Source organism: Alligator sinensis, unplaced genomic scaffold (genome assembly GCF_000455745.1).
Source record: "Alligator sinensis unplaced genomic scaffold, ASM45574v1 scaffold203_1, whole genome shotgun sequence".
Lineage (NCBI taxonomy): Eukaryota > Metazoa > Chordata > Crocodylia > Alligatoridae > Alligator > Alligator sinensis.
The window spans coordinates 2597928-2611736 of NW_005841949.1; the positions used below are offsets into that span (position 1 = coordinate 2597928).

Genomic DNA, 13809 nt, shown 5'->3' on the forward strand with positions numbered 1-13809 from the left:
CCTACCCGCTTTGGGTTGGTTCCGCAAGGGACCCCATGCAGATGTTTCTGCGATGGACCCCAGGCCTCGAAATGGCCATCTGCTTCATGTACAGTCCTGGCCTGCTGGCTTCATGCAATTGGCCACCTGCAAGCTTGTTCCCCCGCCCTATGGCAAGGTGAGCATGAGAACAAGCCATCAATGAGGTCTGCAAGATGCCACAGAGGATGTAAGCCCCCCCCACCCTCAGGCATTGTTAATTATTTCCCCTGCTTCCTGCCTACAGGTCTCGGCCACACAGGGCACCTTGTTGTGCTGTACCAGCAGCAGCCCAAAAGCTGTCTGACCGTGCTGTTCCAGTGTTAGGGCCATAGATGTGACCATCACCAGGTGTCATAGATTCAAGCACACAGAACCACAAGGCCTCCCCCAGGAGTGTCTGGCCAAGCTGCAGCCACCCCACAGAGTGAGAGAGGAATCCTGGGAGCCCCCATTGTGGAAAGTGCCATGATCAGTCCCCACATCACAGTCCTCTCCAGCTTCTGGCCTCAGCAGAGCCTTCCTGCTCTGCCACCCACCCAGCCAGACCCTCTGCTCTGTATGGGGGGGCAGGCAGTAAGGCTGAGCCTAGGGACCAGGGGAGTCTGTTTTTGGTTGCTGTCATTGATTGTCCTTCTTGCGAAACACTCATTAGGAGGATGTGGGGAGAGGCAGGAGTGAGCCACAGACAAGGCAACCCAAGCTTAGGAGTGGCCATGGTCCCTTGGGAGCCCCGGGCCTGGCTGTGTTTCCAGCAGGGGCTTATACCCAGGGCTTGCTCATTCCCACGCTACATCCAGAGCTATTGGTACAGCTGGGGCCTCCTCCAGTTTGTTGGAACTGGAAGGGGACTGACCCTTTCCTGGCAGCCCTCGGCCGTTGGGAATGGGTCTCCAAGTGCACCTCAAGTTCTCTATTCAGTGACATATTGCTATTTTCATGATTACAGGCTTCTATAGAGCTCAACCCCTAGCATTTTTTGGGTGGGGTTGTAGGGAAGGGGCTAATGCCCCATCCTCCTGACATGTCACTTCCTGCTTTAAACAATTCAACTTCCTGTTCTGGATGGGCAGGGTTCCTAGTACATGCTTTTGAGGTCCATCTGTACCAGGTTATTTTGCGCTGGCCGGCAAACATTTTCAGTGGGATTAAGACGAAATCCCAGTGACACCAAGGCAGCAGCCTGCCTGGGGTGGGCTGTCCCCTCACACATGCCAGTCACCTCCCTTCATGGTCTTAAGTGCACAGAACAGTGAGCAAATAAGCGAAGTTTGAGCAGATGCACCCAGGATGAGCCTGCTCAAATCTGCCCTCTTGGACTGGTCCCAGCCTACAGACATGTTTCCAGTGCTCGTTGAAATTGGCCCCTGATCCCATGGGTGCCTTCATCCAGCCACACAGTAACATGGGGAGGGAAGCCATGTTTCTGTGGTATGGGTTCTGGTCTCCCTCTAGTGACTGGAGTAGCAGTTCAAGAGTTGCCTGGCCTTTAACATGGAGCTATTTAATATCAAGAAGTCAAGATGCTGGCCAGTACCAGAGTAGATTAAGTTGGACAGTCTTTTAGCTCAAGCAATAGAGGTGCATGCTTTTAGATGGTTCTGGTCAACTCCCCTCAGGGAGGGTGATCAGAAAGCACAAGATGGTTGTGACTGGGAGCGGCCCTTGAAGTACTTAATTTGATGTTTAACTAAGAAAACAGGACCCCTGACAGATCGTTGTATCCCCCACTCCCTCACTGGGCAAGACTGAATTGGGATAGGCCCCTCAGTGACAGTTGGCACGTGGACGTGGGGTATCATGCCGCATCTCAGCCTGCAGGCTCCATGTCCTTTCCCAACTGCAGCCTTTGCTTAGGGAATCCAGCCTTTAAGGCCCATAAGCAGCAGCGCAGAACCCACAACCACCTCATTTTGGGACACTTGGCTGTCCCATTTCCACCTTCAGCTTCTACCAGTGAAGTACGCAGGGGAAAGGGGAAATAAAGCCCATGTCTGCCACAGCTCCCAAGCCAATTGCATGGAAGAAACCTATGTACCAGCCCATTGAGAGATTCGTCACTGCTTGACTGACAACACGGTAACTTCACTGGGTCAATGTCACAGCTACTGCTAGGGATGGTCTGTGCTGTCGGTGTTCGAGTGATGCTTTCCCTCACCCCCGGGGTTTTTTTCCTGACAGATTAAAATGAAGAAATAAAAAAAAGAAACCAGCAACAAAGGGAAGGGAACCCTGACAGAGGGACCATCAGACGCTGCGCGGGATGGCAGTTGGGATGGCAACTTGATGCAGAACAATGCTAAATGGCTCCAGTGGAGGAGGGAGGGGAGGCAGAGACGGTGCCAGTACCGAAAGCCTCAACATGATACTTCCATGGTGTGGTTGATCTGCCCCATGGCCTCACTGCTCTCCGAATGGGTGCAGGCCCGTGGGCGGGCGCCATCCACCGAGCTGGCGCTGGTGAGGGAGGCAGTGCGGGAGCGGGCCAGGCGAGTCATGCTGGCTGAGGGCACTGGAGACAGTGAGACAGAGAAAGAGAAAGAGGAGGGGGTGGAGAGAGAGCACTAAAAGTGTCTCACCAGGGGCTGCAATGAGGAATCGAGTGGACAGTGCACAAGCAAAGCCCCATCAGCAAAGTCCCAGGCTCACCTGTGCAGTTAACCACACTCGGGTTCAAGCTCCCACCTGCTCAAGCTTGGAGCATGCAGGAGAACAAGAGCTGGACTGCCCCAGGCCTGCGATGGAGGTCATGCATGGTGGGGTCCTTCCATCTCTCTGTCCCTGAGATGGCTGAGGGGAGGCTCTTGCCACTCAAGCCCAGCTGCACCAGAAGGCTGTGGGGCTGTGCTGGCAGAGGGACTGCCTAGCTAGCTATTCGTGCCTGGCGCTCCCCATGTTAGGCAGGCGCAATCCCACCCCCACCAGCCAACTCACTATCTGACATCAGCATGGCTGTAAGAGGGGCCCTGCACAAGGACACCAGCGTGCAACTGTGCCCACAAGGACACAGGTTCCTTTGCAGGTCAGGTGGGGAAGAGCACATATCCTTGGTCCAAACCAGTGGGGAAGTGGGGTGGAGGTATTAGCCTCATGCTCTGATACAGGGCTGGAGGAACGCACTGGTCTCTGGGACACAGTGGCCTCCATGTGGGGGCAGAGGATGCTCTAGGGCCCAGGGGCAGAAGACTGCAGAAAGGCAGCTGCCCCTCTGGGGAGATGAGGTGCTCCCAGGAGAATGGGCTCTTTCCTCCCCTCACCCCTCAGGTCTCTGCTCTCCACCACTATCCCAGAGCAGAAGTCACCAAGGCCTCTGGACACCCCCCTCACAATGGTGGGACAGCCTAGTGGTGGTGTATGGGTGAGCAGGCACTGCACTGGAGGCCAAACCTGCCCCCTCACCCCCCCTCCCTCACCCAGCTGGAAGTCTGTAGTGTGGGCAGGTGGGAGCTGGGCTGTCTTGGGGCATCACACGCTGACCCAGAGGCTCCACAACACAGTGAGAGCTGCACCCAGTTCCCTGCCCCAGCTCCAAGCTTGTGCCAGCTGCTGTAGGAATCCCACATCCCAAAGGAGGAGTGTTTCAATGCCCACTGTCTTGTCACACAGGGGAGAGGAGGAGATCCCCACCACAGGACTCCTCCCCTCTGCCACATCCTCCCACGCTCTCCCAGGCTAGTGCCTGCTGGCTGCTGAGGGCTCTGGGCAGGGCCCAGCCTCCCCCGGCCTGGACCAAGCTGCTTCCAAACTCCTGGGAGGCAAACGCAGCAGCCCAGTAGCAGTGCAAAGCAGGCGGCATCCCCTGCTGCCCAGCTCCTAAGTCCATCCCTTGCACAGACACACACACACACCAGAGCAGCAGCATTGGCCACCCCATCAGCGGTGCCCTGCCCAGAGTGCCCACTTGCCTGCACAGCACCAGCAGCTCAGCAGCTGCAAGGGCAGGGCTCGCTCCAGCAGAGAATCAGTAACAGGCCCCACTTCTCTTTCCTAGACCAGATTCATAGCAGCCCTCCCTCACAGCTGCTATCAGCCATCTGCCAGTCAGCTCTGTAAGTGCTGATGCCACTGGCCTGGGGCAATTGCAGGCTTTGTTCTGAAGCCACCCTTGAGCAGTTACCAAGGGTAGGAGTGGGGGGGGGGGGGCCCTCAGTCACTCCTCCCTGCACCCAACCCCCTCCCTCTTTCCTGACCCTGCCTCCTCCAAAGCTTGCCTGAGACTTTTTTCACCCCAGCAAGCCTTGCAGCTGCCCTTTCTGGGTGACGTATCTGTCACTGCTCCTATCTGCATGGGACATGGGGGAGGGGACAGGTGGCCAGGATGGACCCTGGGATGCAGCCCCCCTGCAGCAATGCACATGGAGCTGGTGGCAGGGGCACATGCAGCGGATGAGTGCGAGGGTGAGCAGCAGTGACGGGTACCTGCTCCTCCACTCAGCCTCCGGTCCTTCAAGTAAGCAACTGAGAGAGACAGAGAGCGAGAGAAGGGGGCAGGGAAACAAGGGATGTTTGGAGAAAAAGAGACCGTCAAGACTGGCTCAACCCCAGGAAGCAGTTCAAGTGGGATGACCACAAAATAGAGTGGCAGGTACAGAGATGGCACGGTGGACTGGGCACATGGGCCCTGCCCACACACATGCACACACACGTGTGTGCACACACAGCCAACACATGCACACACACAGACATGCATGCACACAGCACCTGTCTACACTGACCCCAGTTCCAGCAATCAGCAGCAGGATGGAGCCTTGTGTGTAGCCCAGTTTCTGCAATCGATAACCACGCACACGAACCCCCTTCCCCCAACACACACATACACAGAGGCCCTGCCTAGGTTGTACAGATGGGCCTTAATTCCACTGATCATCAGCAGAAGGGATGACACACGCCTGTCCACGCACACAGAGACATGCAGGGCAACACCTCTACATACAAACCCAGCACGTAACGTGCACCTGCATCCACACATCTTCATGCACAAACATATTTACATTCTCTCGCTCTCTCTCCTCCTTCCCTAAGCATCTCCCCCACTCTGTGTGCATGGTGTCCTGTCCCCCCCAAGACACATCCTTCCTCACAGGCACATTAGTTACAGAGCTGCACGTATGCTCCTAGGCACATGCACACTGGCACACACAAGCCTTCATGCAACACAGCACTTACTGTAGCCCATCCCTTGCAGGAAGTACTTAAAGGCTTCGGTCAGTTTTCCAGGCTGTTGTGGGAGAGAAGGTAGATGCTCAGGGTGGCACTGGCTCGCTCAGAAAGGGAGGAAGCAGGCTTCTTGGCCATGGTCTGCAGCAACCAGGGAGCCCAAGACACCCCCCTGTACAGCCCCCTCCCAATTCACCCACTCCTGGGGGATGTGTTAGTACTTTGTAGCAGGAAATGGATGGTCACATAGGGGCAGGGGGGCAGAATGGCCACGGCCAGGCCTGAGGGTGGATTTTGCCACAATCCCAGCAGGGAGGGACCCCCTGCCCCATCCTCCCACCCGGGTACAATTGCCCATGAGGAGACAAATGGACTCTGTCCCTGCCCCACCCTCCTGAAAAGCCCCTCCCTGTTGTGAATAAGAGATTCCTGCTTCCTCCTCTGTGGAGTCTGGAAATGCAGTGGGAGAAGGGGTGCCCTGTCACATCGTTCTTGGGTGACTGGGCACAGGGCATCAGGCAAAAGAGAAGGAGCAGGGTGGGGGAGTTGGGGACTCACCTGTGTGACCTGTGGGAGCCCACCGGAGTCAGCCATCTGCGGAGGGGAGCAGAACAGGGTTAGTGATGCACCGCAGGACAGATCTATCCTATACGGGGGCTCAGAGTCTGCTCCTTCCCCCCGCTCAGCTGAGCACTGCTGCCTACACCCTGCCACTGCAGGGCTGGGAACAGGAAGTCTGCAACAGTTGGGGCTGCCTGGAGCTTCCCTGGTGTCACAGACACTAAGCCCAGTCCTGAGCACTGCCAAGCACCCCCAGTCCCAGCTGGCTTGGCTTGAGCAGGATGAGACCCCATGTTTAAATCAAAACAGGGGTTGCAAAGGCCCCTGGGAGCCACTGCGGGGGCCTGGGCATCTCAGCAGGGAGCCAGCTCGGTGTGGGAGAGCTCACATCTCTGGCCAGGAGCTGGGGTACAATGCTTCCTGTGAAAACTGACACATGTCTCCCCTGGTTTTCTTACCACCTGCAGGGAGGCCAAGCCAGGTGGCTCCCCTGCAGTGGGCACAATGCAGCCTACCCTCTCCCTAGCCCTTTGACCAGGCCAAGGCCCTCAGCATGGCTGATCTGTGGTGCAATGCCTGATGAGGCCACAAGGTGGCCTCCTCCCAACCATTACCTACCCCCTGGGCACCCAGCAGGGCAAGCGTGGGCACTCAGGGTGGCTGGGCCACACACCCCATGTCTGGAGCTCAAGTACTGGATCTAGGATGGGGACAGACCAGTGAGGGGCACCCCATGGAGTAGCCCAGTATCAGCCTGGTTCCAACTGCCAGGTGCAAACTGGCAGAGCTGGGATGGAGGGGGCTGAGCAGGGCTGTGGGGCTCTGAGGGACATAGAGACAAGACCTTGCCCTGTCCTCTCAATCCCAGAATGGTCACTGGCCTCTCCCTCTGCAGTTGAGTCACTCATGGGTCTGGTTACCTTCAGGAAAGTCGTATTGGTTGGGTCCAGCTTAGAGTTACACTCCACCTGCCAGGAACAAGAGCAAGGTTTACCCACCAGGCAGTCAACCTTGGCCATCACCCAGACTCTGCCCTGGCCATGCCTCTTGCCTTACAGCTCCTGAAGGAGTCCTTTGACTAGGCACCCCATGTACTTGTCTGAAGGGGACATGGAGGCTGATTGTGGGGGGCAGCTGTGATGGAAAATTAACAATTAGCTGGGTAGAAACCAGGAAGCAAGGGAGTGTGAGAAATGGGGTTAGAACAAAAGGCACCTAGAAAACGGAAATAGACAGACAGAGAGGAGTTGGCCCAAACTGTTCACCTGTTTGAACCTCTGAGGAGTGTCCTGGCACTGCTGCCCAGATCTCCCAGCAGGACTCAGGGCAGCTGACAGGGCTCCATACTTCCAATCACTGTCAACAAACTTGATTTCCCCCTGCAGTCATCTCTATTAGGAACCGTGCCCCCGAGAGCAGGAAGGGAAAGGTGGGAGGCATAAGAGGTGGAGAAGGCAGGAAGGGTGCCTGGGTCTCTGCCCTGGGCCATGAGGTCACTTTAATCCTCCTAGTGCAGGCATTGTGAGCGACCCGCAGCCTGTGGGGATCCAGCCTGCAGAATGTTTGATCTGGCCCATGGTAGCTAAGGGATTGGTGGCACAAAAGTGCAGGGGCACTGGACCATCCCTGTGCCATGTTCCACCCTTCTCCTTCCCTCCCTGCTCTGTTTGTCTGATTAGCAATTCGCCCCTCTGCATAATCATTGGTCACATCAATCTGTGGCATTTCATAGCAATGACAAGAAAAGCTGGCAGGGCACATGCCAGAGACAGCAGGGGAAGAGGGCAATTGGCAGCCCATGGAAGCTGCTGGCTACAAGCCCTGACCTGCTGACCATAAAGGTTGCCAACCACTGTCCTTGCGCAACTGCTGCTATTTAATTCTTAGAACAGCCTGCAAATGGAGAGGGAGGCTGGGGTCTAGGTAGGAAATCAGAGACCCAGCCTGTCCCTCAGGGCCCTCCTAGGACCTGGATCCCTCTGGCCAGGAAGCAGAGAAGTGGGGTGGTGGCAGGGATTTCAGCTGCTGGGGAGAAGTGCGCTTGTGTGTGTGTGTGTGTGCGTGTCACATGTGCGTGAATATGCATGTGTCTGAGGTGATACAGTTTTTCCTCAGGGCCCTAACAAGTAGCACAAGTTTAACCCTTTACTTACCACCCCATCTTCAGCAGGTGCGTTGTCTCCCACCACCAGCATCACAGGACAGCTGGAAACACCAAGAAGAGGAGAAGGGTCAGGGGCTGATCTGCAGTGACCGGGTTCCCGTTCAGACCTCCTAGGACCAGGGCGTGACTTACCGGAGTGTTTTGGCATTGGGGACAGTCCCAGGCCGGTTAATGTCCAGATCTCTGCGGCTGAGGGAGAGGCAGAGAAAGGGAGAGAGTGAGGTGAGAGCCCTAGAATGAGGTGGCACAGCTCCGGGATGGCATAAAGGAGGCCTGGCAGCTCCCTCTGCCTGACACCTCCACTTCCTGCAGCTCAGGAAGGGTGCTAGCAATGCTCCTATGGTGGCAACACACAGGCATCCCCTGGGCCTTAGGCTGTGGCACCCTGCTGCTCAGGAAGCAGCTGGATGCTAGTGCTGCCTCATGGAGTCTCACATTCCCAGCGAAGGACCTGGTTTAGGGTTTTCTGTACTTGTCTCAGGCTCAGCTCTACCACCAGGGCACCCTGCCTGGGCAGACCAAACAGAAATCCACCATCAATCCCATCATGCTGCTCAAGGAACATCCTAGTTACCAATGGCCTTGAAAGCCCAATGCAAAGCCCAGTGACTGGACAATCACCACCCAGCTGGAAGGCCCTCCCCAGCCCCAAGGCAGCCTGGGCACCTGGCTTAGTGCCCCAAGCAGGGGGCAGCTCCAGGAGGAAAAGGATCAGCCCCCCCTGCCTCCCCCTCCCATTCACTGGCCCTATAGCCCCACATGGCCAAAGTGGGCACTACAGGCAGAGATCCAGCCCACCCTGGAGTGCCACGGTGGGCAGCCCCTCACCCGTTGTACATGTTCCAGAACAGCTGCAGGTTGTACTGGTTCACCACACTGCTGATCTGCTGCCGATAGCTCTGCACCAGCTCTGTGTTGTTCACCAGCTCTTCCTGCATGTGCCAACGGGCAGACAAGAGAGACAGGCCTCACTCAGGCAGAGGGAAGCCCAGGATACCCACAGCAGGACGGAAGGCTCCCCTCCACCCAGGCCAGGGCTTGTAATGTTGGGCAGAACTGGCTGCTGGAGCCTGGGAGTCCTACATGGTGGGCCCTGGCCATGTGCCCCTTCCAGAGTGTCAGGAGAAGAGAGACCCCAGGGCTACCCTGGAAGCCTGCACTGTTCACAGCCCCTACAGAGACCATATGCCAGACAGGCTGACCTTGCAGGACAGCCTTGCTAGGCCTCTGGCTGCCATCAGGATAAAGGCTGAACCTGCAAACCCATGACTTCTTCAAGGATCAGGGTCTGAGGTTTGGGTTCAGCTCAGTATGAGGAGGGGCCTGCTGAGACACCAAGAGTCCCGATCAGGAGTAGCCCAGATTTGGGGTTGGGGCCAGCTCTGGGCTTTGGTTCAGACCCAAGGGATTGGATCTGATGATCTATGGGGGGACTTCAGTCCTATGGGTCCCATCCTGGCTGCAGTGTGGGAAGATGGTGCTGGCTGGGGGAGAGGGGCCAATAGGACCCCCATGCTCCACCCTCATCAATGGGCCCTTCCTGGGCATATGCCAACAAAGCACGTACAACTCAGCACTTGCTGCCCACTCTCTTTGTTGGCCCCTCAAGCCAATGCAGCAGCTCTCCTCCTCCACAGCAGGGAAAGGATATGGCCTTCTGTCAACCCCTCCCTAGAAGCTCATGGCCCCCATAAGTCCAAGGGGAGGGGAGGGAAACCAACAGGAGACAGCCAGACACCCTGAGGAGCCAGTCCAGCCCATTCCTTGGGAGAGAGGTCCCTGTGTGGTCTGCCTGGGCCTTCCCAGAAGGCAGCTGTAAGCAATGTCTCATCCCCCTTACCTGGCTGAAGAGATGCGATAGTACAGTGTCAGGCAGAGAGCTGGTTAGGCCAGACAGCTGCAGACAGAAAATACCACAAGCATTGCACAGACCAGCCCAAGACACTGCTTCCCATTCCACCTCACCACCGCTATGGGAAGGGAGAGATAGGACTGGGTGGCCCTAGCTCAGGGGCCTCTAATGGGGAGGGCATTAAAGGAAGCCTGGATGCACTGAAGCGTAGAAAAATCTGTGGCTTGACAAGTAACATGTCTGAGGCAGAGAAGAGTGTCCCTTATTTCTGGGGAACTGGTGCACCCAGGCCCAGCCTTAGGCCCACAGCTGTGGGGCTGACTCAGGGAAGAGGTGATTTGTGAGGTGAAGATGTCACCCTTGCATGGAGCCGAGGTGCCTCAGACTGCCCCAGCCTATGTTCCTGGAGTCAGTCTCTCTGAGTACAGCTTCCTTCATACACAGAGTTCTCTATCCACTGGAGGACACAGTTGCAGCTTCCACCTGTACAAGGTCAACATCAGCTCTGAGGGACTTGGGGCAAGCACATCCCAGAGGGCAGATGGGGCCAGAAGAACAGAAACTGCTTACCTTGGTGGCCGCCCAGTCAATCCAGCCTTTGCCATTGGGGTCAATGTTCATCAGGACAAGCCCTTCAACCAGGTCTGGGAAGATCAGCTGCAGCCAAACAGACACAGGCTATTGCTCACTGCACTGCAAGACTGGTACTAAGCGGTGTGATTGGCAGAAGTGTGGATACATCGGCATGGAGATCCTAAACTAAGCAATGGCAGCAAACCCCTTCTCCTAGGGGACGAACAGAGAGAGCCCTCGCTGTGGGGAGCATGCCACCATCTACCTTAACAACCAGAGAGCCAGGGTGCCTTGAGATCCTTTCAAGGGCGCTGTGGGTTCCACACAATATTTACATTGTTAGGTGTGCAAATATGATTCCAAAGATAATCCTGGGTACTTCAAATAGGAATGCATAATGTTAAAGCATTCTGACCTGCTGTGGTCTTTCTGAGTTCTTGGCAACAGAAGAATCACACTGGTATTTTTATGTAGTCAAAAAATGAGAGAAAACAAATAGCTGGCATTTTCTGAGGGGCACCTTGAGTCTAACAAGGACAGCCTTGTGTCTAAAAGGTTGAGAAACACTGATCTACCAGCTCTACCACTGATCTACCAGGATCTTGCAAACCACTGCCCTTGGCCTCCCACCTTCCCTTGGTTGAGCAGGTTCATGGAGAGTCTAAGACAAAGCAGCCTCCATCACCATCTACTGCTGCCCTGTATCCTTTCCAGTCAGGCTGTGGGGTGTGGCACAGTGCCCAGCTGGCACTAGTGCCTCTGCTGAACCCTGCCTCCTGCCCAAAGACATAGGAAAGTAGTTCCACCTTCCTCCTGCTGGTGCTTCCTGCAGCCCCTAGCACCCAGCTTTCCATCACACTCCCAAGAATCTGCTGAGGAAACGGGAAAGGACATTAAGTGGCCCTTCCTGCAGGTTGACTGGTGGTAGGTGCCCAAGGTCTCGGATTCTCCCCATGTTGCACATCTCCATGAAACAAGTGAGATAATTCAAGATAATGTGGACACAGAACACCCATGACTCCAGTTCTTTATTTCCTGTGCATCATTCAAAAACAGGACTCTCTCTCAGCTCTCCAGTGCTCAGCCAAAATCATGCCCTGCCTGTGGAGGACAGCCAGCTGCCACTGATAAAAGCTGATAGGACATTACCCATCCTCAAGACCATCTGTTACACCAGGGCTCTGGGTTGAGACTTCTGTGTATTGTTCAGTCATACCATACACCCAAAGAGCTATAATGACATGAGACACGCCCAAATGACCAAGAGATTATGTTCTATCCCCATACAGACTGCTTAGGTAATGGTGATCCTCGCATTGCTTGGTAACCTCCTGACCTGAGTACTGTAACTCACTGCAACGAGAAGGAAGCCCCATGCCCTAGAAATGTTCCAACCAGCCCAAATGGAGCAGCTGGACTAGCTACCCAAGAAATCACTTCCCTCTCCCTCATTGAAACCTCTTTCAGACCAATGAAAGTGTCAGTGAGAACAGGGGACAGTAGCATCACCAGAGCAGGACCTGGACTTTGGAACTCACTGTCATGAGCATAGGGATCCTGCCCCAAGATTTCATATCATGCCATTCTCTCCCTTCCAGCAGCAGGGCAAGCCTAGCAGAGAGGACAAGACCACAGCTGTGAGCCTTTTCCAGTCAACCCCCTGTGACATGGTGCAAGGGTCCTCCAGCTTTAATGGAGCCGGATGTGGGTCACGCTCATGGCAGCACATATCCCGTCCTAGCCAGAGGACCTGGGATCACCAAGCTGAGGTCTCACTTACAGCAAACTTGGCCAGAACGTAGGCTCCTGCCCCCACGCCGATTCCGATCACATACTTGAACCTGAAATATAGAGACAGCATGGTCCCAATGGAGTTGCCAATAATCCCTGCTAGTCCATGGACTAGAAACAGATGAGCTCATCAGCTGTCAGATGGCTACCACCAACCCAGGCTGAATCTGACTGGCCCTATAGCCTGCTGCCAGCCTCCTGGACTAGCTGGCCCCCAGGAAGCACCTTCCCTTATTATGCATCAGGAAGGTGACAGGGCAGGTCAGGAGAAGGGGACCTGGAGAACACAGATCACATGACTCCTGTGATTTTTTTATGAAGATCATATGGCAAGCTCTAAGTCTGTACCATCCAATGCAGCTCTTCTAGGAGACAGGGGGATTTCCCCATCCCACCAGGATGGCACTGAGTCATGGAAGAAGAGCCAGTCCTTTCTAGTACCTTCAGCTTCACCCTAGGATAGTGAGAAATGGATGATGCAGCAGACTAGGAAGAGGACTGAGAAGCCTTCACAACCTGGATTCTCTGCTTCAGGTCCAGCTCTGGCTGAGAAGAATCAACAAGAAGCTCTTCACAGCTGAGGTGTTTTTAGGTCACTGCAGCCCTAACAGGAGGTTTGGCTGGTCTGATTCTTATTTCCAGCACTAGGGACCCAGTCCTACATGTTTGTGCACCTAAGCTAACACCTCAGACACTTGGCATCTGACATTCCTCTTAGCATCCTGCCCCATCTCACTGTCCCACACCAGGGAGTCAAAGCCATTTAGCAACCAGCCACTCACCCAAAATGCTGAACCACACTAGGCAACATGGCAGCCAACTGGTCCATGGATGGATACTGGTACCTGCAGGCATTGATGGGGGAAGACAGAAGAGAAGTGATGTGTCCCTGCAGGAGGAGTGCCCGAAGGGAACAGAGTCTACTGGGGAACAGGGGACCCAGGCCAGGGCTGGAGGGGGTTCTTGGCTCTTTAAGAGGGGAAGGTACCACCCACCCATCCATATGCCATCGCTTCCTCTAACACCACTGCTCCCCCTAACACCACTGCTCCCCCAGCCCAGCTCCCTCCCTCTGGCTGACCCTTGGATCAGCTCTGATGCAATTCTGAGGGGGGTGCCAGCTCAGCCAAAGAAAGGTATCCCACAATCTGTCCTTTACAGGGTTTGAGAAATAGAGTGACTCTCCTTCTGAGATATGTTGCCTGGTCAATGCCGCCCTGCAGAGCCCAGGAGGTGGCACAGAAAATGGCCCTTCTGGTGCTGGGATGAAGGAGGACAAATGCCAAAAGCATCCTTCTACAGAGCTTCCTAGTGTCTGAAGCAGACAGAAAGCTTCTGGTAGCTGAACCCACTCTATGGCTATACTGTGGTGACCCACCAACCACTGGGGAAACAAACCATGAAACTCCTGAGGCCCAACCCAGAGCTCCCCAGCAAGAAGACTTGCTATGGCTCCACATGCCACTCTGCCTGATTACTGCCCCTGCACTCAGCTCCCAGACTGGCAGAGAGGGCTCAGGCACCTACCCCTGTGGGAACTGAGATGCTCCAGCCTGCTGTCCTGGTGCATCCACGTGACACACCACAAAGTGCTTGGTGATCTCCAGCATGTCCTCATAGTTGAAGAAGGTGTTGAAGCACAGCTTATCTGCAAAAGGTCAGAAGCAGAGGAAGGGGTCAGAGGTCAAAGGGA

The 13809-nt window shown here is 55.4% G+C and overlaps 1 protein-coding gene across 7 annotated transcripts in view; it reads right to left on the reverse strand.

Moving 5' to 3' along the window:
• Nucleotides 1–6: 6 nt before the first annotated feature.
• Nucleotides 7–13809, reverse strand: part of NDRG4 (NDRG family member 4) — an 83292-nt gene continuing 69489 nt past the window's right edge. For 5 of the 7 annotated variants that reach the window (XM_006020197.3, XM_025199791.1, XM_006020198.3 and 2 more), the window contains 13 exons: nucleotides 13644–13764; nucleotides 12899–12961; nucleotides 12106–12166; nucleotides 10323–10409; nucleotides 9741–9797; nucleotides 8729–8832; nucleotides 8033–8089; nucleotides 7890–7941; nucleotides 6657–6704; nucleotides 5734–5769; nucleotides 5185–5236; nucleotides 4438–4476; nucleotides 7–2530 (listed from right to left, as the gene is read on the reverse strand). In XM_006020197.3, the coding sequence (XP_006020259.1) occupies nucleotides 2376–2530; nucleotides 4438–4476; nucleotides 5185–5236; nucleotides 5734–5769; nucleotides 6657–6704; nucleotides 7890–7941; nucleotides 8033–8089; nucleotides 8729–8832; nucleotides 9741–9797; nucleotides 10323–10409; nucleotides 12106–12166; nucleotides 12899–12961; nucleotides 13644–13764 (932 nt within the window). In that variant the 3' untranslated portion in view covers nucleotides 7–2375. The remainder of the gene's footprint in view (nucleotides 2531–4437; nucleotides 4477–5184; nucleotides 5237–5733; nucleotides 5770–6656; nucleotides 6705–7889; nucleotides 7942–8032; nucleotides 8090–8728; nucleotides 8833–9740; nucleotides 9798–10322; nucleotides 10410–12105; nucleotides 12167–12898; nucleotides 12962–13643; nucleotides 13765–13809) is intronic. The other 2 variants (XM_025199790.1, XM_025199789.1) reach the window with 2 other exon arrangements.